The following is a 27,578-nucleotide window of genomic DNA, read 5'->3' as shown; positions in this document are numbered from 1 at the left end:
CAGATGCAGAACCCTCCATGGGTCCTTGCTTGGAAGCAGTACATCCTGTGGAGGAAGATGCTGAGGTAGTTTTCTGTAGTTGCTGAAAAGAAGTTTATTGCTATTTTCTTATTTTATTATACAAAACTAGATTTGCTTAAAACATTTCCCAGTCTCTTTAAAGGAATGCTAGTTAGTGGGAGGCCACAGCTGGTAAATTACCCTCAGTAGTGGTTTCAAGTAGTCCATAACTATAAAAATCGTTACGGCCAGGATATGTCGGAACAGAACACTCCCCACTGGGGTCCTCAGCCTTGGATGTCAGCTCGGCCCCTCAGGGGGTCCCTACACCTGGAAGCTGATTCCACTCATCAGTCTCGAGCTGGGCGCATGTGGAGCTGATGTGGAGTTGTAGCTGACTGGCTGGTGGGGTCAGCCTGGCCTCCCAGTGTGGAGCATGGGCACCAGCCTCACTGCGTGGTCACCCTAGGGCATATGCTGCGGGCTGTTGTGGCATTCCTGTGGCCAGCCCACAGGCAGGCAGGGGCTGTCTGGGGTTCGCCATGTGCACCATCACCTGGGCTTGGGGTGAGCTGGAGGAGCCACTGAGGCTCAGAGCTCTGGGGATCCCAGGGTCCTTGTCCACGCTGCAGGTCACACTGGCCAGCTTGCTGGTGCTCTCACCATGGTCTCTGTGGAGAGAGGAGGCATAAGTTGGCAAAAGAATGTGGATAGGGTTTAATCCCCAACTCCATACCTTCCCAGGTACCCAGGCCCTCCAGTGGGCCTGGGGCAACTGCTCCCCTGAGCACTGGGGAGCCCGTTTCCTCCTGATGGGAGCTGCCCTGCACCCTAAGGTGCACAGAGGTCACTCCATCTCCCTGCTGGGCCCTGTTGGCAAGTGGGTCCTTCATCTACACAACCAGGGCGTGGCCCAGGAGTCAGACACTTGCCCCCCTAAGGTGTGGGAAGGGACTTCCTGGGGCTCATTCAGAGTGTGCAGAAACCACCAGGAACCCAGCTGTCTGGCCAGGGCCTGGGATGTCCCAGGCAGAGAAGGGACGCTGGGGAGCAGGAGGTCAAGGGGAGGACATCTTCCCTCCTGCCAGGCCTGCCTCTTTGGTAGCCAGGAGCTGGATCACCCACCTGCTCCACCCTCAGTACTCTTGTGGCTCTCCAGTCCCCCAGATACAAACCAAGCCATTCCCCAGGCTGACCAGACCCTGGCCCTGTCCCATCTCCAGCCTCCACACACACACTGGCCTCTGCTCCATGTGGGCTGCCTGGCGGCTCCCACCTCCAGCCCTTTGCATGTCCTCTCCTCCCCTCAGAGGCTGTCTCTCTCCCCTCCCAAAGCAGGCTCTCTTAGTCCTTTCACTTCCGGCATCACCTCTTCCAGGAAGCCTTCCTGGATCACGGCTCCCACCCACAACTAATTCTCAGAAAAACTCTAGTAAGTAGTAGGAATTAAGAAATGATCTGCTTATGCAATGAGTAAGTGAAAGCATCAGTAACTGGTGGAGACGAAAGGCAGCTTTGGGGAGGCAGGAGCCAGACTGACTTCACCCAGCCTCACTTACTGGTTGTGTGGGAGTCTACACAAGTTTCTTAACCTGCCTAGTTCTTCACCTGGAAAATGGGATAAAAGTAGTACCCACCCCTAGGTGAAAAGAGTTAATATTTGGAAGAGTTCAGAACAGTGCCTGGCACATTGCAAGTGCTGAGAAGTACTTATGAAATAAAAACAAGGTCAAGAGGCAAACCTCACCTTGCTAAAGGCAATTTACCACCTATGGAGGCAGCCTGGGCCCTGCCTGAGGGGTGGGCAGCCCCAGCACAGGCATATCCCGAGGATCCTGCCTGGGAGCCCGGGGCCCAGGGCTGGGGACTCAGGGAACTCTGCCTCCATCGGCTTTGTAGCCCTGGGCAGGACCTGCCTTCTCTGAGTCCCCACGAAGCTGGGCTGAGTGCTCGAGGTCTCCATGTGTGAGAGAGCTCTGGGAAGGGGCTCTGCCCTAAGGGTCCCCCTTCCAATCCCCCTCAGCCTCACCACCACTTCCTGCCTCTTGAGCTGACTATCAGAGTGGCCCCTAAGCCGGCCTCCTCCAGCCTCTCACGGCCCTGTCAGGGTGCCTCCCTCCCACCCTGGCTCTCTCACTCCCCAGAGGGGGTGAACACAGCCCTGTACACAGATCTGTGGCCACTCTTGGACAGGACGCACACGTCCGACCACACACTGCGCAAGTTCCCACAGTGTAAGAGGCGGTGTCTGTGGCGCTGGGACCAGGCAGAAGTGTGGCCCCAAACAGCACCCCTGGGAGCCCCTCAGCATCATGCTCTGGCTAGCAAAGCCCCTGCGGCAGCAGCAGCAGCAGCTGTGGCTGCCATCATCCTGGACACCATGTTGCCTTGAGAGGCAATTGTTCCTTCCCCCATTCCATGGGCACTTTCCCAGTTATGACACAGGACGATCTGGTCCCAGTGCTGTAATGGGGAGTGGGGATCACAGGTGGGGCAATGGAGGAGCTCTGAAAGTGGCTTTGGATATCTCACTACCCAAAAGGAAAGGCATTAGCCACCATGGCCCCAACAAAACTAAAATAAAAAGGAAAGGGGGTCAGGCACGGTGGCTCACGCCTGTAATCCCAGCACTTTGGGAGGCCGAGGTGGGCGGATCACGAGGTGAGGAGATCGAGACCATCCTGGCTAACACAGTGAAACCCTGTCTCTACTAAAAATACAAAAAATTAGCTGGGCGTGGTGGCAGACACCTGTGGTCCCAGCTACTTGGGAGGCTGAGGCAGGAGAATGGCGTGAACCCGGGAGGCGGAGCTTGCAGTGAGCCGAGATCGCGCCACTGCACTCCAGCCTGGACGACAGAGCAAGACTCCACCTCAAAAAAAAAAAAAAAAAAAAAAAAAAAGGGAAAGAGGCCTAAAAAATGTACAGCCAATTGATGGGTCAGGTGCCCTCCCACGACACGTGGAACAAAACATTAGAAGGTAATTCAGCAGAGAAAACAGAAAATGACTCATGCCAGCAATGGCACTGGTGAGCCAAGGCTGGAGAAAACATTCTTCCTCGACATTAATCAAAGAAATGCTGACGGAAACTACCCACACAACTTGTAGCTACTGTAAGAAACAAATGATAAACAAATGGTCAGCACTCAGTGATGATGCAGTTACCAGAAAAATATGGCCACATTCACTTGTACCAGAGCTCCCAGGGAAAGAATGTGGTCATAAAATATTCAGACTGTTGGGCCTAAACAATCGATTCCTAGGATCAGCCCCAAGAGTTGTGGTCTTGAAAAAGAAAAACAGCACTAAGCAAAAAGACACTGACCACGCCTGACCACTCAACAGGGGAGGGTCTAGCAGATATAGGAAGCTTTGGAATAACGGGCTGCTGTAACGAATGATAGCCTGGAGGCCTTCAGACCACCATGGTGACCTGGAACGTGTTGCTAAGTGCAGAAGTATCAATGGCAGCATTTCGGCTACATCCTTGTTGATGTAATACACACCTGAAGCGCCAGGAAAGGAGACAGAAAGGTGAATTCCTTCCCTGCAAGTGTTGGCCAGACCCAGCACGGTGTGTGTAACCCAGGGCCACAGAGACCACCATCTCCTGTGCCTCAGTTTCCCCATCTGCATAAGGTCGTAAGAGTGGCAACAACAGTAACAGCCAGTATTCAATGAGCTCTCACCCTGGGCCTGGCGAGAGAGGCACACACCTGGACTCAGGTAACCTCAACAACTTGAAAGGGTGAGCGCTACTGCAATCCTCACTTTACAGGTGAGGAAACCGAGGCATGGAGCTGTTAGTCATACAGTTAGGCCATGAGGGCTGGGACCAAGTGCACTGCAGCCTCGAAAGACTCCAGCGGGAGGGCCTGAAGGAAGGGAACACAAGCTCAATGATGTTGTCTGGATGCCCGCCCAGACCCCGGTGTCTAAGCACTGTTCTCCACCCAGAGAAAGAGGGCTCCCAGAGCAGTGGCCAACTGCAGAGATGGGCACAGAAAGCATGAGATGGGCCTGGAACATCTTGTGCAAGGCAGGAAGCACTCACAGACTGATGGGGATGGATCAGAAGGACACAGGCCATGGCTTGGCAGAGCTCCTACTGCCAAGAACTGGAGCCCACAAAAAGTGTGCTTGAAAATAATGTGGGGGAAGGGGCATGAATGAGGTTGCCTGGCTTAGCTGGTGACCATGAGAATGGGAAGCAGGGACAGGAGATCCGTGACAATATTCTACTTTTGTGTATTTGTGAACTTTTCCCAAAGGAAAAGTTTCAGAAAAGAATATTCATGAGTTCATGTGATGCTAAAACAACAAAACAAAATCGAAAGAAAGGAAAGAAAAAAACAGCTCATCCTCATCCCTGATAGAAGGAATGTCAGAAGTGCAACAGAATTAACAAAGTCACCATTCTGTAATGCCCAAGGCAAGAGCGGATCTGGCAGGATCAGCCTTGCACGCTGAGACCACAAGTCAGAGGCCGCTGAGACAGTGGAGGGACGCTTGCAGAGCCCCTTCCTCAGGCTCTGACAGTGGAGGGACCTGGGGGGCTTCGCCTCAGCGAAGAGACCCCATTCCATGTGGCCTGTGGGGGCAGCCTGGCCCATGTCTGTGATCTGCACATGTAGCCCTGCACCAGAAATGCAGAGCCGGGCCTGGTCACACAGAAACACCAGACAGATGCAGACAGGAGCCTCTGCATGCGACCACTGGCCTGGAACCCTCAGAAGACTATGCCATGAAAAACTGAAGGCCCATACCAGTTTAAGGAGCCCAGAGACCTGGTGGCTGAGTGCTGTGTGTGATTATGGACGTTCTCCACTCAACAGGCCACGTGCAATCAATATTAGATTTCTGTTGGTTTTTTTTTTTTTTTTTTTGAGATGGAGTCTCGCTCTGTCGCCCAGGCTGGAGTGCAGTGGCACAACCTTGGCTCACTGCAAGCTCCGCCTCCTGGGTTCAAGTGATTCTCCTGTCTCTGCCTCCCAAGTAGCTGGGATTAAAGGCACACTCCGCCACACCCAGGTAATGTTTGTGTTTTTAGTAGAGACGGGATTTCACCATGTTGGCCTCGAACTCCTGACCTCAGGTGATCCTCCCACCTCAGCCTCCCAAACTGCTGGGATTACAGGTGTGAGCCACCAAGCCTGGCCAATCAGTATTAAATTTCTGGACTCAGAAAAAGAATGTCCTTATATTGGTTCAGGGCAAAAAAATGTATGTGTGTACTAAGAGAGAGAGAAAGGAGAGGCACAGAGCACGGGAGGAAGAGCAAGTGACTGCAGCTCAGTGCAGAGCCCTGCTGGGTGTGGGTGGAGGGAACACAGGTGTGTAGAAGCTTCAGCTTCCCTGGAGGGTGGACCCTCCAGATGAAAACACTGCTGGGGGCAGTTCTGAGTCCTAGAATGTCAGAGTCCAGACAGAGTGCTACAAGGACCACCAGCCTCTTGTTTTAGAGATGGGAGTTAAGGTTCTGGGTGGGCTAGGCGTGTGGGAGCAGCAGGCGGCCCGGGACCTGACCAAGCTGGACCCCTTGTCCCCCAGCATGTCCCCTACCCAGACCCGGGCTCACGTGGTGAAGCTGTGGTTGTCGTGCGCCTGGCTGGGCCCGCTCACGGGTTTGTTGAAGTGCTTGAGGCCAAGGTATGCAGCCTGCACCGTCTCCAAGTCCTCATCTTTCAGCTGGGACCACAGCTGGGCTGACCTGGAGGAGAGTTTGGGAGGAAGGACTCTGAGCATGCAGGTGTATCCCTGACGGTGGTGGAAACGGGCTCCATGTAGGCCCGGGGCACCGTCTGCAGGACCAGTGCAGGCTGGCAAACCTCTCAACGAGCTGGGCAGTGGACGTTTTTGGTGCGGTGAGACACATGATTTCTCCCACAGCTAAACTCTGCCATTGCAGCCCAAAAGTAGCCACACACCAGCAGACAATGAACATGGCTGTGTTCCAATAAAACTTTATTTACAAATACAGGTGGTGGAAAGTTCTAGGGCTGGACAGTGCTAATGGCTGCACTACATCGTGAACATACTTAATGCCACTGAACTGTAGACGTTAGAAAGGTTAAGTTTTGGCCAGGCGCAGTGGCTCATGCCTGTAATCCCAGCACTTTGGGAGGCCGTGGCAGGTGGATCATGAGGTCAGGAGCTCGAGACCATCCTGGCTAACACGGTGAAACCCCGTCTGTACTAAAAATACAAAAAAAAATTAGCTGAGCATGGTGACGGGCGCTTGTAGTCCCAGCTACTCGGGAGGCTGAGGCAGGAGAATGGCGTGATCCCGGGAGGTGGAGCTTGCAGTGAGCTGAGATGGAGCCACTGCACTCCAGCCTGGGCGACAGAGCGAGAATCCGTCTCAAAAAAAAAAAAGTTAAGTTTTATGTATTGATATTTTACCACAATAAAAAATAAAAACAAAAAATAATAATAAATTACCATGGGGAAAAAACCTGACAGAGAGCCGGACTTCGCTGGTGGGCTGTGGTTAACCAGCCCTCCATCTGCAGTGACAGTGACTCCCTCTCAAGGTTTAGGGGGCGTGTGTGGCAGCCCTGCAGGCCGTTAAAACAGCAGAGTACATACTGCATATGTGTGCAGGTTTAAGAATAAAACGGGCCGGGCGCGGTGGCTCACGCCTGTAATCCCACCTCTTTGGGAGGCAGATCACTGGGCGGATCACCGGAGGTCAGGAGTTCAAGACCAGCCTAGCCAACATGGTGAAACCCCATCTCCACTAAAAATACAAAAAATTAGCCGAGTGTGGTCGTACATACCTATAATCCCAGCTTCTAGGAAGGCTGAGGCAGGAGAATTGCTTTAACCCAGGAGGCGGAGGTTGCAGTGAGCTGAGATCGTGCTACTGTACTCTGTCGCCTGGGTGACAGAGCAAGACTCCATCTCAAAAAAAATAAATAAATAAAATAATCCCCCGTGAACCCATAGCCTGGCCTAAGAGCAGGGCCTTGGGGGCCCACATGCCCCCCAGCTGTGATGCTGCCCCTGGCTGCTGCGTGGGCCGGGAGCAGCACTTGGGGAGACGCAGGCCCAGAGCAGCTGTGGTAGGAACGGGTGCCCTGAGGGCAGTGCCGGGGTTCCCATGAAACACTCTGCCCTTTCCTCCTCCCATGGTGCCAAGAGGCGCCCCCCGGGAGGACCCTGAGATCATGAGGCCACCATACCTGTTGGAGCGCCGCCACTCACTCTTCTTCACGCACTTGAGGAGGCAGCAGGTGAGGAAGGCCATGGACATGAGCAGGATGATGGCACAGCTCACAATGGAGGCGATCACGGCCACCTTGAAGCCAAAGGTCTCGTGTGGTGGCACCACTGTGTGGGAGACAACCACCAGCTCCTGGGCGAGGTTTGCCCAGATCTGCCTGGCCTAGGGGTTGGGGGTCTCAGGGGTGGTACAGGTAGGGCCTGGGTGTAGACAGGGCCTGGGCAGCCCTCAGTGAGCCCTGTTGCATGGTAAGGGGGCAGTGAGGTGCTGGGGGCTGAGGCAAAGATCTGTGCAAACTATATTTGGAGGTGGGACTATCAGAGAAGACTCTCCCCAAGAAGCAGGTATTTGAGCAGGGTGTGTAGGAGTATGCAGAGTGGCTATTTAAAGGGGGTATTTAAGCAGGGTTTTCCAGGGTGTGTAGGAGTGTGCAGAGTGGCTAATTGAAGGGGGTATTTGAGCAGGGTTTTGTAGGGTATGTAGAAGTCTGCAGAGTGGCCAATTACAGAAGTTCTGGCAGGGAGTTCAGAGTGATGGCCTCCCTGGCTCCTACCCACTGGAGTCCTGCCTGAGGAATGAAGGAAGGGCGGGCCACAGAGAGGAGGTGACAATAGACAGTGCTGAGGAGGCCTTGCCCAGCCCATGGTCTGGGTTTTCACAATGCCCCAAGGTGGCAACATTCTTCAGGGGGCCTACATGCCTTCTCAGGTCACTTTCCAGGAAGGTCCAAAATACTATGTATCTGCTGTGTGACCTCAGCTATGCTCCAAAAACTAGTTCCATCAGATTCTACTGGATGTTCTGGCTAAAAAAGGCCTCGGAATCCTAATTTGAGCAACACCGTTTACTCCCTGTAACATGGAGAACATGGCCCTGTCCCCTGCCCCATTTCCCATGCTCCCTAGTGCATCCTGGCCACCCAAAATGGAGACTACATTTCCCAGTGGTCACAGGACCATGTTCTGGCCAGTGGAAGATAAGAAGTGATGTGGGGCAACTTCTAAGAACCTTCCCTGAGACACTGGGGCCTGCCCTTTGGCCCCAGGGCCCCTCACCCCATAACAGCTGCCTGGAACACAGCTGCTGCCACCTTGAATCATGAGGCTGAGGCCATGCCCAGCAGAGCCATGCCAGGGAAGGGACCTGCCTCCCACTGCCATGGAGCCTATACAGATCTGCCTGCCCACCCTGAAGGTTGAGCTCCATCATAGTTAATCCTAGTATTTTGGGTTTTCTGCCTTTCAGAATCTAATCCTAACACTCGCATCCTCAGAGAATCACCTAGCACATGAACATTTGAAAGGCTCTGAGAAGTCCTGCAGCATAAAAACCCAGAATCTGCCAAACTATTTTGACTCTGAGCCCTTTTTATGCACAAAACACATGAACATAACACACATTGCTTCATTTTGGAAATGTCATGCTGGGCACTGAAAAGGGACTATCTTGTGGACCTTTCAACACCTGTACAAGAAATACAACCAGAAAACCATCTCCTCCCACAGACTGGGAGCTCCAGGGCCAGGCACGTTATGACCTTCCGTGTTGCCAGTACTTAAGATTCCTGATACGTGAAATATCCTATTAAAGTTGGCCATGTGCACGTGTACATGAATGAATGAATGAATGAACAAACATAGTTTCCTGCTTAACAGATGAAAACGTGCTGGCTCAGAGAGCATGCACAGCCTCTTGGCGGTGAGGGGCTGAGTCGGTAGCAGAGCCAGGATTGGAGGCCCGCTACTAGGCTTTGGGTCCGTGCTGCCAACATGGCACTGGGAGGGCTGAGGGCCTACAGCTGGCTGCTGACATGTAAGCAAGCTGTCAGTGTTGGGAATGGGACCCTACACACTGGCCTAGCTGCTTGTGAGTAGACACCCACGCCATCCCCACCCACACCATCCCAATGACAGGATTTGGGGCCTTCCCCCGCCCCCAGAGCCACCGAGCTGAGAGAGGGGTCCTTACGTTTGCACACTGGGGACCCTGAAGACCACTCAGCGATGCTCCCCTTCCAGGTGCAGGTGAGGAGCCCAGACCCCACCATCTGGTGGTTAGAGGGGCAGCGGAACATGAGCACGGTCCCCACGGAAGCACCATTGCCACGAAGGACTTGGAAGGTTGCTTGCGGGGGTAGCCGCAGCTTAGCGCAGGTGCCTGGGGAGAGAGGCAGGTATGAGGCATGGGGGGGTGGGCACGCAGGGCAGGGCTGGGCAGGACCCTGGAGTGAGGAGCTGGCACAGCATTGGGGAGCACAGGGGTGGGGTGCAGCTCCAAAGGCCATTGGATGCTCTAGAGGTCACATGGGGTCATCCAGACCGGGGGACAACGCAGAGCTGGATCCCTCCATGAAGTACATGCCAGATGTTGAGGATTGGAGCGTTAAAAAAAGAAACAAGTGTTAGAAGACAATAAAAGCAAACATACCTTCCCTGAGACACTCCCTGAGACACTAAGGCATGGCCTTTGATTATGACCTAAACACAGCTCCAAAGGCAGAAATCAGAACAAAAAAAAAAAAAAGAGGGACAGAGAGAGATCAACAGATTTGACTGCATACAAAGCAGAAAGCAAAAGCTTCTGAGGCTCCCTAATAATGGAAAACAACCAACTCAGGTGAAAAATTCGGGAAAGGATATTTGGAAAGCATAGGTCAAAGGTTGGTTCGATAGTCTTAATCTATGAAGAGGTCTTACACATCAATGAAAACTGAATATTCAGTTTAAAAAAAAACCAACAAGTTCTAATGTGTGAACAAGCAATTCACAAGGATACCAGTGGCCCACAGTCATGAAAAATGCAGACCCACAGGCAATTGAGGAAATGTTGATTCAAGGGAGAGCTCATTTTTCCTGCATTGGTGAGGTAAAGGCAAAAAGAAAACAGTGTGCAAGTTGGCAGGGCCTGGGAAGCCCTGTACCCGGGCTGGGGTACAGATCCAACCTTTCTGCAGAGCATTTGGTAAATGCAATAAGCACCCTATGTTGCATATGAACCTTTAGCCACAGGAAATAAGAATCTGCTGGCCAGGCATGGTGGCTCATGCTTGTAATCCCAGCACTTTGGGAGGCCGAGGCGGGTGGATCATGAGGTCGGGGGATTGAGACCATCCTGGCCAACATGGTGAAACCCCATCTCTACTAAAAATACAAAAATTAGCTGGGCATGGTGGCACGTGCCTGTAATTCCAGCTACTCCCAGGAGGCTGAGGCAGGAGAATCGACTGAACCAGGGAGTCGGAGGTTGCAATGAGCCAAGATCACTGCACTCCAGCCTGGCAACAGAGCGAGACTCCATCTCAAAAAAAAAAAAAAAAAAAAGAATCTGCTGCCAAGATTTCTCTATGAAGAAGCCCACCTCAGAACCATACGTAATAGTGAAAGGCTGAAACAACCCACGCCTCCAGCAGGAGGGAATGATTCCCTCACCCGGGTCCATCCAGACATTAAAATACCAGAGAGCACTTACAGTGATGTTCTTTTTTTTTTTTTTGAGTCAGAGTCTTGCCCTGTCGCCCAGGCTGGAGTGTGCAATGGCGTGATCTCAGCTCACAGCAACCTCCACCTCCTGGGTTCAAGCAATTCTCCTGCCTCACCCTCCCGAGTAGCTGGGATTACAGGCATGTGCGACCACACCTGGCTGATTTTTTGTATTTTTAGTAGAGACAGGGTTTCACCATGTTGGCCATGATGACCTCGTGATCCGCCCGCCTTGGCCTCCCAAAGTGCTGGGATTACAGACGTGAGCCACCACACCCGGCCAGTGATGTTCTTAAATAAGGACACAGAGATGCTCTGGATGCAACAGCAATCAAGAATTTTTATAAAATTATAACGACAACAGCTGGGACTGAGAAGATTACTGTGGCTGGATGCCATTGCACCTACCTTACATGTGCCATCATCTATCGGCATAGCAGCCTACCCAGGGAGAACCATCATTATCCCCATCGACAGATGAGCAAACTGGGCAGAGGGTCTTACGACACTTTTTGCAGTCACACAGCTCTTACGCTGCAGGGAAGACTTAGAACCAGACAAGGAGGCTCTGGTCTAACTTCACACACATTCATACACACACAGACACACACACACAATGCACCTGAGTCGTGCTATGCATATATCAGCAGCTGGTTACTTTTCACAGCAGTGAAGTGTTCCATTGTGCAGATGGGCCTCAGTGTGTGTCCCTGTTCCCTGCGTCTGAGTTGTCTCTGGGGTTCAAGGACGTTCAGTGAAACTGCTAAGGACATTACCAAGCAGGTCTCCTGGTGTCCAAATCCAAGAGGCTCTTCCTCCTGCTTATCTGGTATTTCCTGATTTTTGGGCATTGACAGTGGACCGCTGGTGCATCACAGGTAAAGAACAGGGACAGGCCGGGCACAGTGGCTCACGCCTGTAATCCCAACACTTTGGGAGGCCGAGGCGGGCGGATCACGAGGTCAGGAGATTGAGACCATCCTGGCTAACATGGTGAAACCCCGTCTCTACTAAAAATATAAAAATAATTAGCCGGGTGTGGTGGCGGGCGCCTGTAGTCCCAGCTACTTGGGAGGCTGAGGCAGGAGAATGGTGTGAACCCAGGAGGCGGAGCTTGCAGTGAGCCGAGATTGCGCCACTGCACTCCAGCCTGGGCGACAGAGCGAGACTCCGTCTCAAAAAAAAAAAAAAAAAAAAAAGAACAGGGACAGCAGGCCGTGCTGATGCATGGTGTGTGCAGAGGCAGATACTGACCAGAGGCAGCAGTGGTGAAGGGCCACCTGAGCATCTCTGTGCCTGTCTCCCTCGGCACAGGCAGGGACTGACACCCAGAGATGGGGGTGATGGCAGGGACAAAAACTGGGGCATGCAGAGTCTGAGGGACCCCATTATTCCACACTGACCTGCTACGACCTTCCTCTGTCCTCTGTGTGCTACATCTCCAGCCAGGACCATGCCCTGTGTGCCAGGAATGGAAGTCCTACTGCCCACCGAGCCTGAGATGGGACATAGCCAAGCTTCTGAGCTCCCCAAACCTGCTCACCATGTGGCTTCTCCTCTTATAACTTTAATTTAAATCAGCAGTCCCTCCATCCTTCAGTTGCTTGGGCCCTAAACCTTGAAACCTACTTTCTCAATCCACAACCAATTGGCCAGCAAACTCTGTGGACTCTAATTTTAAAATGTTTACCAAAGACATCTGCGGTAGGCTGTATACCATCCCCCAGATTTATTCACATCCGCCCAGGAGCAGTCACGTGGGCTGGCTGTGTGCCCAGGCAAGGTCTTTATCTGCGAGACTTATCACTCCATTTCTTACCCCACATCTGAATTCACAAGCCCATCTGGGGGGAAACTGAGGCTCAGAGAGGTCACACCACCCCTTGCCCCAGCCATGTGTGCCACGGCTATTAATGGGCATCAGCAGAGCTGGGCTTCAGGCCAGGCCCCGAAGTCTGGTCTGGGATCTGGCAAAAGTGGAGGCTACCAGAGGCTCTGTGCCATGGTAGTGACAGTGAAGGATGGCATTTGGCTGCAGCTAGCCAGGTCACATTGACCCACTCCCCAGCAGCACCCAGTGGTCCCCCTGCCCCTGGCCTCTGCATGACCGAGGACCCCAGGGCCTTAACAAGCTGAGATGCTGAGGGCGAGTGCGCGGAGGCAGGGGTGGCCCTCAGGAGGGGTTGAGGCAGACATGCCCCACCGCTTTGGGAGGGTCCGGCTACACTGCTTCTGCCCTGAGGATACTTGCTAGCAAGGGAAGAGGTGTGGGAGGGGCTTATGGTTTGTGTACTTTTCTGGGAGGGATGGGGGAGGGACTGATCTAACACAAACAACACTGGGGGCCTAATGGGTGCTGTACTGCGTTATAGCCCTATGAGAAGGGTGGTCTACCCCTACCTTACAGATGGGGAAACTGAGGCACAGCAAAGCTCAGTGGCATGCCCAAGGTCACTCAGTGGGAAGGTGGTAGGGATGGAACTGAGACCCAGCACACTGTTTCAGGAGCCCCACCTGATGGCCAAGCCCAGTGGGTGGAATCTGCCCCATCTCACCTCATCCTGGGCAGCTGCAACTCTAGTTCCCACCCCTGGCTGTGGTTGCCTCTAGTATCCCTTCTCCCCATCCCAGAGTTGCAGCTGGAAATGTGATCACCACTGAAAACTACATTTCCCAACCTGCCCTCCAGGGAGCAGTCACGTGACTGAACCTGGCCAATGAGGTGTGAGCATAGATACCGTGCCACTTCTGCATTGGGGAGTGTGATGGTTAATATTGAGTGTCAACTTGATTGAATTGAAGGATGCAATGTACTGTCACTGGGTGTGTCTGTGAGGGTGTTGCCAAAGGAGATTAACATTTGAGTCGGTGGACTGGGAGAAGCAGACCCACCCTTAATCTGGTGGGCACTATCTAATCAGCTGCCAGTGAGGCTAGAATACAAGCAGGCAGAGGAACGTGGAAGGACTAGACTGGCTGAATCTTCTGGCCTTCATCTTTCTCCCATGCTGGATGCTTCCTGCCTTTGAACATCAGACTCCAAGTTCTTCAGCTTTTGGATTCTTGGACTTAACACCAGTGGCTTGCCAACGGCTGTCGGGCCTTCTGCCACAGACTGAAGGCTGCACTGTCTTCCCTACTTTTGAGGTTTTAGGACTCAGACTGGCTTCCTTGCTCCTTAGCTTGCAGGCAGCCTATTGTGGGACTTCACCTTGTTATCGTGTGAGTCAATACTCCTTAATAAACTCCCCTTTATATATACATCTATGCTATTAGTCCAGTCCCTCTAGAGAACTCTGACTAATACAGGGAGCAAAGATAGTAGACGTGTGAAAGGACAGACCAACCTCTCGGATCCTAAGAAGAGACAGCAATAAACTCCAGCTGGAGTTAGGCCACTGTTTTCTTGCGGATTTGTTAAGTGGACTGGCTCAAATCTGGTACAAAGCTTCAGCAACACGTCTCAGCCCAGTGCCCTATTTAGCGCTTGGGATTCTGGCTGGTCCACTTGGGGCCCCAAGGTAGGAATATCAGCAACAATAATAGAAGGAAGAATAATGCCCAGGCTCTACTCTGTGCTGAGCGCTTCAGCAGCTGTTGGGTGACAGTACAGAAACAAACACACGGGTTCCAGCCTGTGGGGCTCCTAGTCCACCTCCACCACACACATTTGGGGGCCCAGGCAAGGGAGCCTGCCCTGGCCTCAAAGTCAGCACAGCTGTCGTGCCCACCTTGGACTGGGGTGCTGAGGAAATGAGGTGTAATGCCAAGGCATCTGGAAGGTGGTTGTGCCTGGTACACATGAGGGCAGGAGCCATGATGTCCTTGGAAGAACTGTCTCCCCAATTCTGCAGCCCCAGAAACCATGGCTCAGGGACACTGAGGTCACACAGCCAGTTTGTGGTTCCGCCAGGGTCAACCGCAGGCACCTGGCTCTTTATCCCCGGGCTGCCCCCATCCTTTCTGCCCCTTCAGTATCTGGGGAAGGCCAGCCTCTGGCCTGGGCAGGGCCATTCTGACTGCTCCCTGTCTATGGATCCTCAGCATTTGCACAGCTACTAACAATAACACTGCATGTATGGATGGAATATTCTGTTCAAGAGCACCCCACATTCTTTATCTGTATTATTACAGATAAGGCTCAGAGAGGTGGATTCACCTGCCCAAATGCCCACTGATAGCAGGGAGGGAGCCACCACTAGATGCGGTGTCTAAGATTCTTATATTTGTAACATATATGTAATAGGAGATTTGCATCCTCTCTACATAAACAGCACTTATATATTAATAAGCCAGTGACAAAAATCACAGCAAAATGGGTAAGTTAGAAAAGAAAAACAAATGGCTCGGCCAGGCATGGTGGCTCATGCCTGTAATCCCAGCACTTTGGGAGGCCGAGGCAGGTGGATCACTTGAGGTCAGGAGTTCAAGACCAGCCTGGCCAACATGGTGAAACCCCATCTGCAGTAAAATCAAAAATTAACCGGGTGTGGGTGGCACATGTCTGTAATCCCAGCTACTTGGGAGGCTGAGGCAGGAGAATCACCTGATCCCAGGAAGCAGAGGTTGCAGTGAGCCAAAATCGTACCACTGCACTCCAGCCTGGGCAACAAAGTGAGACTCCATCTCAAAAAAAAAGAAAAAAAAAGGAAGAAGTAAAACAATCTCCATTAGATGACATGATTTCGTATATATGTAGAAAAGCCTCAGAAATCCACTAAAAGCTATTATAAATAGAAATTAGTTCAGCAAGGTTGTAGAATACCAGGTCAACATACAGAAGTCAATGTATTTCTGTACAGTAGCAGTGAGCAAATTGAAAATTAAGAAAAACATTTTATACAATAGCATCAAAAAGAATAAATTAGTTATAAATTTAATAACAGAAGTGCAAAACACATACTCTGAAAACTACAAAACGTTGTTGAAAGAAATTAAAGACCTAAATAAATGGGAAAACATCCTATGCTCATGGATCAGAAGACTTAATATTGTTACGATGGCAACACATTATGGTAGTCCGTCCTTATCCTTGTTTTCACTTTCCATGGTTTCAGTTACCGGTGGTTCCACAATCAGAAAACAGTACCTCACAACAGTTGTGTTTTGGGCCATTATTAAGTAAAATGAGAGTTGCCTGAACACAAGCACTGCAGTATCAGGGGATCTGATAACCCAGAGGGCTACTAAGTGACTGACAGCAATCCCAGGCGGGGTGGAGCGGGATGGGTGAGATTTCATCACAACACTCAGAGCGGCTCACAGTGTAAAACTTACAAATTATCTCTGGAATTTCCCATTCCATCACAAGGCCTATGTTTTTCATCTCACTTCATCTCATCATGTAGGCATTTTATCATCTCACATCATCGCAAGAAGGGTGAGTACCGTCTATTAAGATATTTAGAGAGAGAGAGACCACATTCACATTACTCTTATTATAATATATTGTTATAATTGGTATAACATTACTAGTTATCATTAATCTTTCACTCTGTACAATTTATAAATTAAACTTATCATAGGTACATGTGTTTAGGAAAAAAACAACATATATAGTATCTGAAGTTTCAGGCATGCACTGAGGGGTCCTGGAATGTATCCCCCTTGGATACATTGTATCTACTATATTCACTGTATCTACTGTATTCATTGAATCTACTGTATTCATTGAATCTACTGTATTCCCCAAACTGATATACAGATTCAACAAAATCTCTATCAGAATCCAGCTGCTTTCTTTCCAGAAATCAACAAGCTGATCCTAAAGCTCATATGGAAATGCAAAAGACCTAGAATAGCCAAAACACTCTTGAAAAAGAACAAAGTTGGAGGGTTCACACTTGCCAATTTCAAAACTTACTACAAAGCTAGAGTAATCAAAACAGTGTGGTACTATCATGAGGACAGACATAAAGGCCAACAGAATAGAACTGAGAGTGCAGAGGTAAACCCTTACATTTATAGTCAAATGATTTTCAACAAGGGTACCAAGACAATTCAATGGGAAAGGAATAGTTTTTCAACAAACTGATGCTGGGACAACTGAAGCTGGACCCCTAGCTCATACCATATACTAAAATTAACATGAATCAAAGACCTAAAAGTAAGAGCTAAAACTATGAAACTCTTAGAAGAAAACATAGGGGAAAATCTTTGTGAACTTAGGCAATGGTTTCTTAGATCTAACACCAAAGACAAACACCAAAAGAAAAATAAAAACAGGACTTCATCAAAATGAAAAATGTTTGTGCTTTAAAGGACATTCAATAAAGTGAAAAGACAACTTACCAATAGGGAGAAAATACTTGCAAATCATGTATCTGATAAGAGGCATGTGTCTAGAACATATAAAGAATTATTACAATTCAATTAGAAGACAACAAAATTGAAAAATGGCCAAAGGATCTGAACAGACATTTCTCTGAAAAAGATAAGTTAGCAGCCAATAAGCACAAGAAGATTCTCAAAATTATTAACCTTCAGGGAAATACAAATCAAAACCACAAGGAAGTCTGTCAAAAAGACAGGCAATACCAAGGGCTGGCTGGGTGCAGTGGCTCACGCCTGTAATCCCAGGACTTTGGGAGGCCGAGGTGGGTGGATCACTTGAGGTTAGGAGTTTGAGACCACCCTGGCCAACAGGGTGAAACTCTGTCTCGACTAAAACTACAAAAATTAGTCAGGCGTGGTGGTGGGCCCCTGTAATCCCAGCTACTTGAGAGGCTGAGGCAGGAGTATCACTTGAACCTGGGAGGCGGAGGTTGCAGTCAGCCAAGATCAGGCTACTGCACTCCAGCCTGGGACAGAGCAAGACTTCGTCTCAAGAAAAAAAAAAAAAAAAAAGACAGACAATACGAAGTGTTAGGAAAAATGTGGAGAAACTGGCACCTCAGATGCTACTAGTTTGGGAACAAAATGGTGCAACAGCTTTGGAAAACTGGTGGTTTTTCAAACAGTTAAGCACAGAATTACCACATGATCCAGTAATTCCACTGCTAGGTAATCAGCCAAGAGAAATGAAAATACCTGTCTACACAAAAATGGGTACACGAATGTTCACAGCAGCATTATTTGTAATGGCCAGAGAGCTGAAACACCTAAATGTCTGTCAACCAATAAGTGAATAAACAAAATGTGGTTTATCCACACCACAGAGTACTATTAAATCATCAAAAGGCATGAAGTGCTGATCCATGTTACAACATGGATAAACCTTGAAAACACTGTGTTAAGTGAAAGAAGTCAGACACAAAAGGTCACATGTCATATGATGACACTCACATGAAATGTCCAAAATAGGCAAATCCAGAGACAGAAAGCAGATTAGTGGTTGTCAGAAGCTGGGGGAAAGGGAAAACTGGGAGATGGCTGCTAAGGGGTATGGGATCTTCTTATGCAGTGATTAAAAATATTATAAAATTGACTGGAGTGGCTGGGTATGGTGGCTCACACCTGTAATCCCAGCACTTTGGGAGGCCAAGGCGGTCAGATCACCTGAGGTCAGGAGTTCCAGACCAGCCTGGCCAACACGGTGAAACCCCATCTCTACTAAAAATACAAAAATTAGCTGGGCGTGGTGGTGCATGCCTGTAATCCAGCTACTCAGGAGGCTGAGGCAGGGGAATCGCTTGAACCCGGGAGGCGGAGGTTGCAGTGAGCCAAGGTTGTGCCACTGTACTCCAGCCAGGGCAACAGAGTGACTCCATCTCAAAAAAAAAATAATAATAATAAAATAAAATAAAATAAAATAAAATTGACTGGAGTGATCGTAGCACATATCTGTGAATGTACAAAAGCTACTGAGTTCTATGATTTAAAAAGGTAAATTGTATGGTATGTGAATTATGGCCCGGTAAAGCTGTTTAAAAAATCAGGGGGAAAATATGTCAATTAAAGAAATACACATTTAAAACTGAAGATACCTGGCCGAGCACGGTGGCTCACACCTGTAATCCCAGCATTTTGGGAGGCTGAGGCAGGTGGATCATGAGGTCAGGAGTTTGAGACCCGCCTGACCAATATGGTGAAAACCTGTCTCTACTAAAAATACAAAAATTAGCTGGGCATGGTGGCGTGCGCCTGTAGTCCCAGCTACTCAAGAGGCTGAGACAGAAGAATCCCTTGAACCTGGGAGGTGGAGGTTGCAGTGAACTGAGATCATGCCACTGCACTCCAACATGGGCGACAGAGGGAGACTCCATCTCCAAAAAAAAGAAAAAGCAACTGAAGATACTTTTTTTGCTTCTTATCTCTGTCAGGGTTAAAAAGATCAGCCCTCCAGATTGGGGAGGCTGCAGGGGAGGGGTGCACAATTTCTAGGGGCGGTACACAGAGTGGGGAGGGCCTGAGGAGCTGCCCTGCCCTTCAGGTGGATGGAGGGCAGGGTGGGCAGGACTGAGATCAGCAGGAGGCAGAACCTCCCAGGGATGCTGGGCGGATGACAGCTGACGCTGAGCATACCTGTGTGTACAGCTCTAACCCCTGGCCTGGGCTATTTCCTATAACCCTGGGCTGACTCTCGCTGGCCTTGGGTCACCTAGCTCCCAGTGGCACAGCTAGGACTTGAATTCTGTCTCCAGGGTTGGGCTCTCCATCAACTACCATGCTCCATATCTGCAGACATCAGTGCAGGAATGAGTGAATGAATGAATGCAAGAACAAAGGAATGGAGGACTGGCAGCCTCACCTCACAAGCAAGAGTCGTGATCAGCACTCCCCAAGGGCCAGGGACCACTTTGCTTTTTCAGGATCTTGGGATCTGGATATGCACTGTCCTTCTGGCCAAGGAGGTGGCTATGGGATTCTGGAGCCCTGGCAGACACAGCAGGGCAGCCACGGGCTGGCCACGTGGCCCCTTCCCCAGGGCCGCCAGGCAGCCAACACTTCCCAGTCCTTAATTTAGAGCTGCGACTTCTGCATTCCTCTGTGGCTTCCCAGCCCACTGCGGCCCTTGCAGAGAGGAGGCCCCACCAGCCAGAAGTTTGGGAGTAGCCGTTGGCGGATGGGAGGGGAGGTTGGTGAGGGTGAGTGTGTCCAGCACCCACAACAGCGCCTGGTTGAGTGTCTGCCCAGTGAGAGGATGAATGGATGAACGTGAATTCATTCTTTAAAAATAAAACTAGAACTTCATTAGAATAATGAGATGCCTGGAGGGGTGGACCAAGGGATGGAGACAGATATGAGAAAGCAGGCACAGCGAAATGCGAAGGGTAGAATCAAGCTGGTGCGTGTCCAGGCATAAAATTCTTTCAACTCTGCTGCACGTTCAAAAGAAAAATGCTGGGGGAAGACCTTGAGCATCCCCACTGCTGACATGTAACTGATCCCCTGGGCACATCCCCTTCCCACCCACCGGGGTCCCAGGGAAGGGGTGGCCATACCACTCCCCATCCAGGACCCAGACATTTAACCACTGCTGAGCTGTCTGGGCACTGGGCTGATCCCTAGGACTTATTCTACTGAGACTGTGTGTCACCGCGGGGACATAGCTTTCTCTCAAACAAGACGGATGTGACCGCCAGGGCCTCCCATGCACCCGAGGCAGCCAGGACCAGCTCTGGAGCCAGAGGACCTGGGTTTGAGGGTAGGCCCGGCCTTTCCAGAAGACCCCAGTCACTTCTCCACCCTGGGCCTGTGTCTCCACCTACAAATACCACAACAGGCAGGGTGGGGCGAGGACTGGATGAAATGATGATCGTCCCAGCAAGGCCACCTCCACAGCTGACTTCCTCTAAGTGTGTTTTAGAAGGAGCAGCTCCTCCCCCTGCCCGCCCGTGTGTTGTGCTGAGCCCTGTGGGGAGCTCATGACTAGCCATGTCTGAGGTTGACCAGTCGGCTCTCACCTAGCTATGTCTGAGGTCGACCAAGGTCTTGTCTTGGTTTACACTTCATCTGCCAAAAGCCACATCCTGTGTTCTCAGCCGCCAGGTTCTGCTATAGTGAGGGCTCTTGTCCTCAGACAGCAACTGCAGGTGGTCATCAACAGCAGGCAAGCTGTTCCCAGCATCCCCTTCCCAGCATCCCCAGAGCCTGTCCTGCCTGCATCATTGAGCCTCACAGACGTGGGGGATAAAGGGTGAAGTCGGCTGGGTGCAGTGGCTCACGCCTGTACTCCCAGCACTTTGGGAGGCCAAGGTGGGCAGATCACAAGGTCAGGAGATCAAGACCATCCTGGCCAACATGGTGAAACCCTGTCTCTATTAAAAATACAAAAAGTAGCTGGGCGTGGCGGTGTGCGCCTGTAGTCCCAGCTACTTAGGAGGCTGAGGCAGGAGAATTGCTTGAACCAGGAGGCAGAAGCCACAGTGAGCCAAGATCATGCCACTGCACTCTAGCCTGGTTGACAGAGTGAGACTCTGTCTCAAAAAAAAAGGTGAAGTCACCACCCACAACCAAAGAAAGGGGACCAGCCAGCGAGGTAACACTGACCTACAAGAAGTCCGGGATGCGCCGTCAAATTTAAAACTCAAACAAAAGTATAGAACTATTTGGAGTACAAGCCCAGTAAAATTGATGCCAGCCCAACTGTCCATGAGCAGAGAAGGATGGTGCCTGGTGGGGCTGGGGGGCCTTAAATGCAGTCCTGGCATCAGACCCTGCATTTCTAGCCAGCTGACCAGAAGGGTCTCATGCCCAGGTCCTAATGTAAGTGCACTGCTGGAATGGCTTTCCTTTATAAGTCAAGCAGAGGGTCTGGGGGAAGTAACTGGTAGGAGGGAGGGTAGGGTGAGTCCTTGCTCAAGGCTCACAGCCCTGACCTGCCTCCTCAGGGTGGCCAAGAGGTCCAACCTCCTTTAAGCCCTCAGCTAAGAGGGCACAGGGAGGCAAAGTCATGTTCCTGTGGCCTCTCCTGCTGCAGGGGCCACAGAAAGAGAAGCCACTGACCGGCAATGCCCCCTCTTAGCCCCCAGTTGGGTGGGCAGGCTTCCTGGAGGGCTAACCAGTAGGTTCCTGGGGTCTGATTCTGACAAGACCCTTCCCAGCAGCAGGTCTTGGACCTGAATTTCTCACCTGGCTCAGCCTCAACTTCCCCGTCTGCAAAACTGGTGACTTGCCCGCCTGGGGTCTGGGAGGAGCAGGACTGCCCTATGGAGATCTTGGAGCAGGATCTGGTGCACAGGATCACTCCCTAGGTCAGGGCTTGAGCAGCCCAGGACATGAGCCCTACTGGGGCCCTGGGCCTCAATCCCCAAGGTCCATGGAACCCAGGGAAACTTCAGCCCTTAGCCCTTGATCCCCAAGGTCTGCAGCATACAGGGGACCTTCAACCCTCCAGGCACCAGTGGGGTCTCCTGTACTCCTTTCCTGAGCCTGGGAGGCCAGGAAACACTTTCTCTGGGCTGGTTCCATTTTCCAGATGAGGAAACTGAGGCCCACAAACCTGCCCAAGGCCCCTGGCTACACGATGGCAGTGCCAAGAGTAGGAGGCTGGACTCCTGTCCCCTTGGGGTAGCCCTTTCCATAGGATTCACAGTGAACTCACAGCCAGGATTCCGTAGGATTCACAGGGAACTCACAGCCAGGATGGGGCAGGCAGGCAGCACAGTGCCAGGAGCTATGGTCTACAAAGTCTCTACCTGCACCCAACTCCCAGGGACATTCCAAGAAATCACCAAGGCATGAGGATGGAGCTGGTGGATCACCCTTGTCCCTAACCACTGTAGAGCCAAGTCCTGCTCACACAGAGACTCCCGGACTCCCAGGGAACCCAGGGCCACCCCTCACTGACCTCCTGAGCCCCTCCCCATGCCTGATGCATGAGAGGCAGATCCCATCTGTCCCCTGTCCCCTCCCCTGCTTCAAATACTCATGAACTCCCAGCTGCCTGCAGATGGCCCTCCTGTGCCTGACCCATGCAGAGGACCCCACACCCCAGCTGTCTTTGAGGATGTCTGTTCCCTAAAGCTGGAGGCAGAGGCCTTGCCTCTCTGGATCCGTCCTGCCCTCCAGCCCCATCCTACCCACCTGCTGTTCCCCAGCCCATGGTTGTGGCTGCCCTTGGTCTGCCAGCCTAGTGCTGGGGCATTTCTTACCTGGCACCCTTTAGATCCCTTTGCATGTAAATCTTAAAGAAGAGGGAAAAACAACAGAAAATGGATTTGATGCAAACAAGATACAAAATAAAAACACACGAGGCCCTGCCTGGCCCTCCCACGGCTCAGGGGCAGGTGGAGAGGACCAATGGGTACCTCAGGGCCACACCTGTGTGATGCCTGAGCGGCCCTCAGCCCACATGCCGCGCCTGCGCCTCTGCCTGGCCACCTGCTGCAGCTGCACTTCCTCCCTCCCTGGCCTTATGTACGGAGGGGGGCAAGCCTGACCGGGTGGGTTCTCATCCTCCCAGCCTGTGAGGCCAGCCGGGCGTCTGAGAACAATCCGTACTTGTTAATCTTTTATCTGGAACCTTGGAACCCAGGTCGGCCCTTCCATCCTCCCTCCTGGGATTCGCCACACAGCCCCTATACCCTGACCTCGCCTGCTATGGGATTAAGTAACTATGTTCCCTTTTATGCTGGCTGAGGCTGTGGGAGAGAGTGATAGAGGCAGGCTGCTGAACCCAGTCTCACCTAGACTCGATCCCCACCTGCCAGTGAGTCCCTGTGTGACCTCAATCTGGGTCTCAGTTCCCCCAAATGTGAAACAGGAACCTTCAGGAGGAATTTCTCAGAGTTTAAAGGGGGTGACTTTTGCACATAGAGGTGCTTTGAGAACAGGACCCCCAAGACCCTGGCAGTGGGGACAGGCCTGGCCCCAACACTACATGTGGGTGTCCCACAGCCCTGGCTGTGTGTCTTCAGGTAAGTCACTTGCCCTCTCTGAGCCCACCTCCACATGGAGGGTGGGCACAGGCTTCAGAGCCACTTCTGCCTTCCATCTCCAGGCTGAGCAGCAGGGTGGCCTCAGGATGTGGAAAGCACACAATCCTCCAGAAAAGAGCTGGGCTAATTCCAAATGAGGAACATGTACTCCCACATCCCTGGTGGAAAACCGAGGGTCCGGGAACCTATGCCTTCTACCAGCAGCTCTTTCGATGCCAATGGGTGGCAGGAGGCCATAGCCAGGCATCACAGGGCGTGTCTGCCTTGCTTTGATTTACACAGGCATTCATGGGGTCTCAGTTTCTCCTCTGTAAAATGGACACAGTCCAGTTCTGGGGCAGGAGCTCAGGGGTGAAGCCAAGAAGGCACCAGCAGAGCATGCCTCCTGCTACCCCCTCTCCAGGCCCTTCCTCCAAGGCCCTTCCAGGGATGCCAGGGGGGTTACCTACAGCCACTGGAACCCTGCTTTCCTGGACAATCTCCCAGATCAGGGAGTGCTGGGGCTGACCTGGGAGCAGGGCCAGGGGCCAGTCATACAACAAACATGATAAACTCCTATTCTGAGCTAGTCTCCCCCGCGCCCTGCCCTTCTCCCAGGGCGCTCATGGGAGATGAGGGAAGACCACTTCCTGCCTCTCAGGAAGACGAGTCTGTCCACACTACTGTGCTCTTCATATCCACTCTAGGAAAACCAGTAGTAATGGCCCCATTTTAAAGATGGTAGGAAAAACACACATCCCCGTGCTATATTTTTGGTTTTGGTTTTGTTTTGAGACAGAATCTCGCTCTGTTGCCCAGGGTGGAGTGCAGTGAGGTGATCACAGCTCACTGTAGCCTCAAACTCTGGACTAAAGCAATCCTTCCACCTTTCAGCCTCCCGAATAGCTGGGACTACAGGCGCATGCCACCATGCTCAGCTAATTTTTTTTTGCATTTTTTGTAGATACGGGGTCTTGCTATGTTACCCAGGTTGGTTTCGAGCTCCTGGACTCAAGCAATCCGCCCGCCTCAGCTTCCCAAAGTGTGGGATTACAGGCATGAGCCACCACTCCTGGTCAGTGGTGTTTTAGTGTCAAATCCTCTCCAAAGGCTCCCAACCCCCAGCCTCTAACTTCGCAGCACATTTCACAGAGCAAGAAACTGAGGTCACATGGCAGGGGAGTGATGGAGTCCAGATGATGGCATCATCCCTGCACCAGAACAAGTACCCTCCCCGGGCTCCACTGGGCCTGTCCACAAGCTTGGGGGCAGGTATACAGTGGGGAAACTGGGGCACATGGGGAAACTGAGGCACAGAGGTACAGCGACTCACCCCAGGTCACGGGGGGGATCCTAACCCAAAACTCCAACAAGGGGGCCAGTGCCTGGGAAGTGGTCATGGTGGTCAGAGGCAGAGCCAGGGCCAGGCAGGATGAACAAGAGCACAGGGTGCCAGACTAAGCTCCATTCCCAGCACAAATTCCAAGGCAAACAGCATTTTGTATGCAAATATGCCAGAGCCTCCAGATACTCCCTGGCCTTGGGCTGACCTTGGGCAAGTCAAGGCTATCCAAAGGGCACTGGCACCCACGCCCCCAGGCTGTTGTGCCAGTAGAAGGGGCTCCTCAGGCAGTACCAGGCCCTGGGCAGGCCTTGCTCAAACACAGGAGCAAAAGTGCTCATCACCCCAACACCAAATTAGGGACTCTGGACATTAGGCTGCCAGAGTCAAACTAAATAAACCAAATCCACCAGCGCCAGGAACGAGTCTCAGCGCCCACTTGGCTGAGCTGCGGACCTCTGCTCGTTGAATTAGCTCCCTGAGCCGCAGTTTCCCCATCTGTGAGAGGAAGCCATTCTCCTGCCACCTTCCTGCCAGTTCCCTGGGGCTGCAGCCTGACAGTGTGACCTGGTCCAGCCCACCCCACTCCGGGCCTCAGCTTCCTCCTGCGCAGAGCCTTAGCCCCGCAATGCCTGAGACGCCCAGGACCCTCAGGCCTAACGCTCGTGGGCAGTGGCCGCGGAAGTAAGCTTTTGGGATATCTGAGACCCAGAGTTCCGGTTTGGTTCCGTTTCTAAAAGGGTTAGACTTTAGAATCATTCAAGGAGCAAGGCCAGCATTCGAACCCCGGAGACTTGGGCACGGGAGCAGAAAGCTCTTTAAGCACATTCTTGAATTCAAACACTTAAAAGTAAAATAAAAAGCAGCCTCTCTTCCTTCCAAAGGCCTCTGAGCCTCCTCCGAGACAGCCGAGGCGATCCCAAGCCTGGCTACAGGGTGACCTCGGACAGCCACTCCCCTCTCGCAGGCTCAGTTTCTCCATCTGTAAAGTGGAGCTGCGCTGGTCACCAAGGAATCGTGAAGATGACACCTCCCTCAGGCGCAGAGAGGGCTCCCGGCTCCCCCCTCCCGCCCCCGTGCCGCCCGCCCGCCAGGTGAGGCCGGTTTCGACTTCCCCCGGAGGGGCGCGGAGGGGCCCGGACCCTGCGGCGTGGAGAGGCTTGGCCGGCCGCGCTGTCCGCAGACGCCCGGGACCAAGGCGCCGCGGCCACTCGGGAACGGGCGCGCGGGCTGCTGCGTGCAGCCGCCTGGTTTCGAACTGCTCGCTGCCAGGCTTCGGCTCCGCTAGGGCGCCTGCTGGGCCGGCGGAGGGTCGAGGAGGTTCATCCTCGGGGCAGATCGTTGTTGTGGCCCCCACCCACGGCTGTGCGGCCCCGCGACCCCCTCCCCTCGGCTTTCCCGTCTGTGAAATGGGCGCAGAGCCCCGCACGCGGCCACTCGGCCCCAGCCCTCACCTGTGCGGTTCCCTGGGGCAGGCGTGGTGACCCCGGCCCGCCCCCGGGGCCTCGCCTTGCCACGGAGGGTGGCGGCCGCCCAGCGCATCCTGCGCGCTCCGAGGCGCTTGGCGGGGTCTGCCAGGGGAGTGAGCCGGGCTTGTGGGGGCGGGGCCTGGGCCTGGGCCTGGGTGAGGGGCGGGGAGGCCCCGCCCTCCACGCCCGCCCAGGGGCGGTTCCATGCAACTTACAGACCACGCCCACACGTTGGACTGGGGCCAAGGTCCGGCTGGGGGCGGGGGTCGGGGGCCCCTGGGGAGACCAAATACCCAGCGGGCCAAGGCAGCAGGCTGAGCGGAAAGTGTTGCTACTCCGGGGCGTTGCACGCGTGGCTACCTCTGCCCAACACCCTTCCCCCATCCCTTCCTGTTCTCACCTCCACTCCTAGTGTGGTTTTTCCATGTGCTTCTGTGTTTTTATTTTTTGAGCAGGATTTTGCCTTCTCAGGGTGCCGGATTCGGCCGGTACCAAAGAGCAAACAGCAAAACGCCTCCCCGGCCTGCCCCTCCCATACCCCACTCACCCCCAGAGTCCTGTGTGGACCCAGCCTTCTTTCCCTGTCTCTCACTGGGCCAGGCCGTCTGAGGCACCCTGAGGTCTGGGTGCCCTTGTTGTCTTCGGTTCTCACTGAGGGGCCCCCGGTTGGGGGAAACAGGATTGAAAGCCCTGAGGTCTGTCTTCAGGGCCCACACACACCGGGAGGCCTCCCTTCTCCTGGCTTCCCCTTCCCACCCAGCTCCACTTGCAGCAGGCCCAGAGCTGTGATCCGGGCTCTTTCTCTCCCTCTGACCCCACCCAACCCAGGCTTAGCCCCCTGCCCAGGCAGCCACCAAAGGGTGGGGTGTGGTGTCAGGCCTCAGACATCCTGGATCTTGGGCTGCTTGTGGGAGGCCACCTGAGCCATGCCTATTCCTGTGGAGCTGGCAAAGGCAATCCTGGCAGAGGGAACAGCAGGTGCAAAGGCCCTGGTTTGGCAATGTGTGGCAGCAGAAGCCCAGTGCGGCTGGCTTAGGCATGCCTCCAGGAGCGCAGAAGGTGGCCCAAGTGGGCCAGGCTGGCTCCAGAGTGCCTGGCAGGTGACCGTGAAGAGAGTGGATGTTCAGGTGGACCATGAAGCAGGGTTCCAGCAGGGCAGCCCCTCCCCGCCTCTGCTTTCCGAGCCCTCCAAAGCTGAGGTTCAGTGTGAAACGTGAGGGGCCCTCCCCCTTTCGCCATCAGGGTTGGCGTCACCCCTGAT

General features: G+C 52.8%; 1 protein-coding gene across 4 annotated transcripts; it reads right to left on the bottom strand.

Annotated features, from left to right (window-relative positions):
* Positions 1-69: 69 nt before the first annotated feature.
* On the bottom strand, positions 70-26,443 carry SUSD3 (sushi domain containing 3). Of its 4 annotated transcripts, XM_055349899.2 has the most exons (7): positions 26,303-26,416; positions 16,998-17,047; positions 15,984-16,097; positions 9,196-9,384; positions 7,187-7,334; positions 5,581-5,712; positions 70-671 (listed from the first exon to the last, which is right to left on the bottom strand). In XM_055349899.2, exons 3-7 carry the CDS (start codon positions 16,030-16,032, stop codon positions 461-463), a joined length of 729 nt encoding a protein of 242 aa, XP_055205874.1. In that variant the 5' UTR covers positions 16,033-16,097; positions 16,998-17,047; positions 26,303-26,416; the 3' UTR covers positions 70-460. The 4 variants fall into 4 exon arrangements, with proteins under 4 accessions (XP_055205874.1, XP_004048325.3, XP_004048324.3 ...); XM_004048277.4 differs by lacking the exon at positions 16,998-17,047; XM_004048276.5 differs by lacking the exons at positions 15,984-16,097; positions 16,998-17,047 and having other exon boundaries at positions 26,303-26,443.
* Positions 26,444-27,578: the final 1,135 nt, after the last annotated feature.

The sequence above is a fragment of the Gorilla gorilla genome, chromosome 13 (assembly GCF_029281585.2).
Source record: "Gorilla gorilla gorilla isolate KB3781 chromosome 13, NHGRI_mGorGor1-v2.1_pri, whole genome shotgun sequence".
NCBI classification, from domain to species: domain Eukaryota; kingdom Metazoa; phylum Chordata; class Mammalia; order Primates; family Hominidae; genus Gorilla; species Gorilla gorilla.
Note: the sequence above shows the minus strand (reverse complement) of the source record. Positions and strands in the feature narration are given on the sequence as shown.

Bases quoted from the DNA above. Each gene is read 5' to 3' on its own strand.
- SUSD3 (XM_004048276.5), bottom strand. From the start codon at position 26,390: ATGCGCTGGGCGGCCGCCACCCTCCGTGGCAAGGCGAGGCCCCGGGGG. The intron at 7,335-9,195 runs GTAAGGACCCCT...TCTCCCACACAG, and splicing joins AGGGTCCCCAGTGTGCAAAC to TGGTGCCACCACACGAGACC. The intron at 5,713-7,186 runs GTATGGTGGCCT...ACTCTCCTCCAG, and splicing joins GAGTGGCGGCGCTCCAACAG to GTCAGCCCAGCTGTGGTCCC.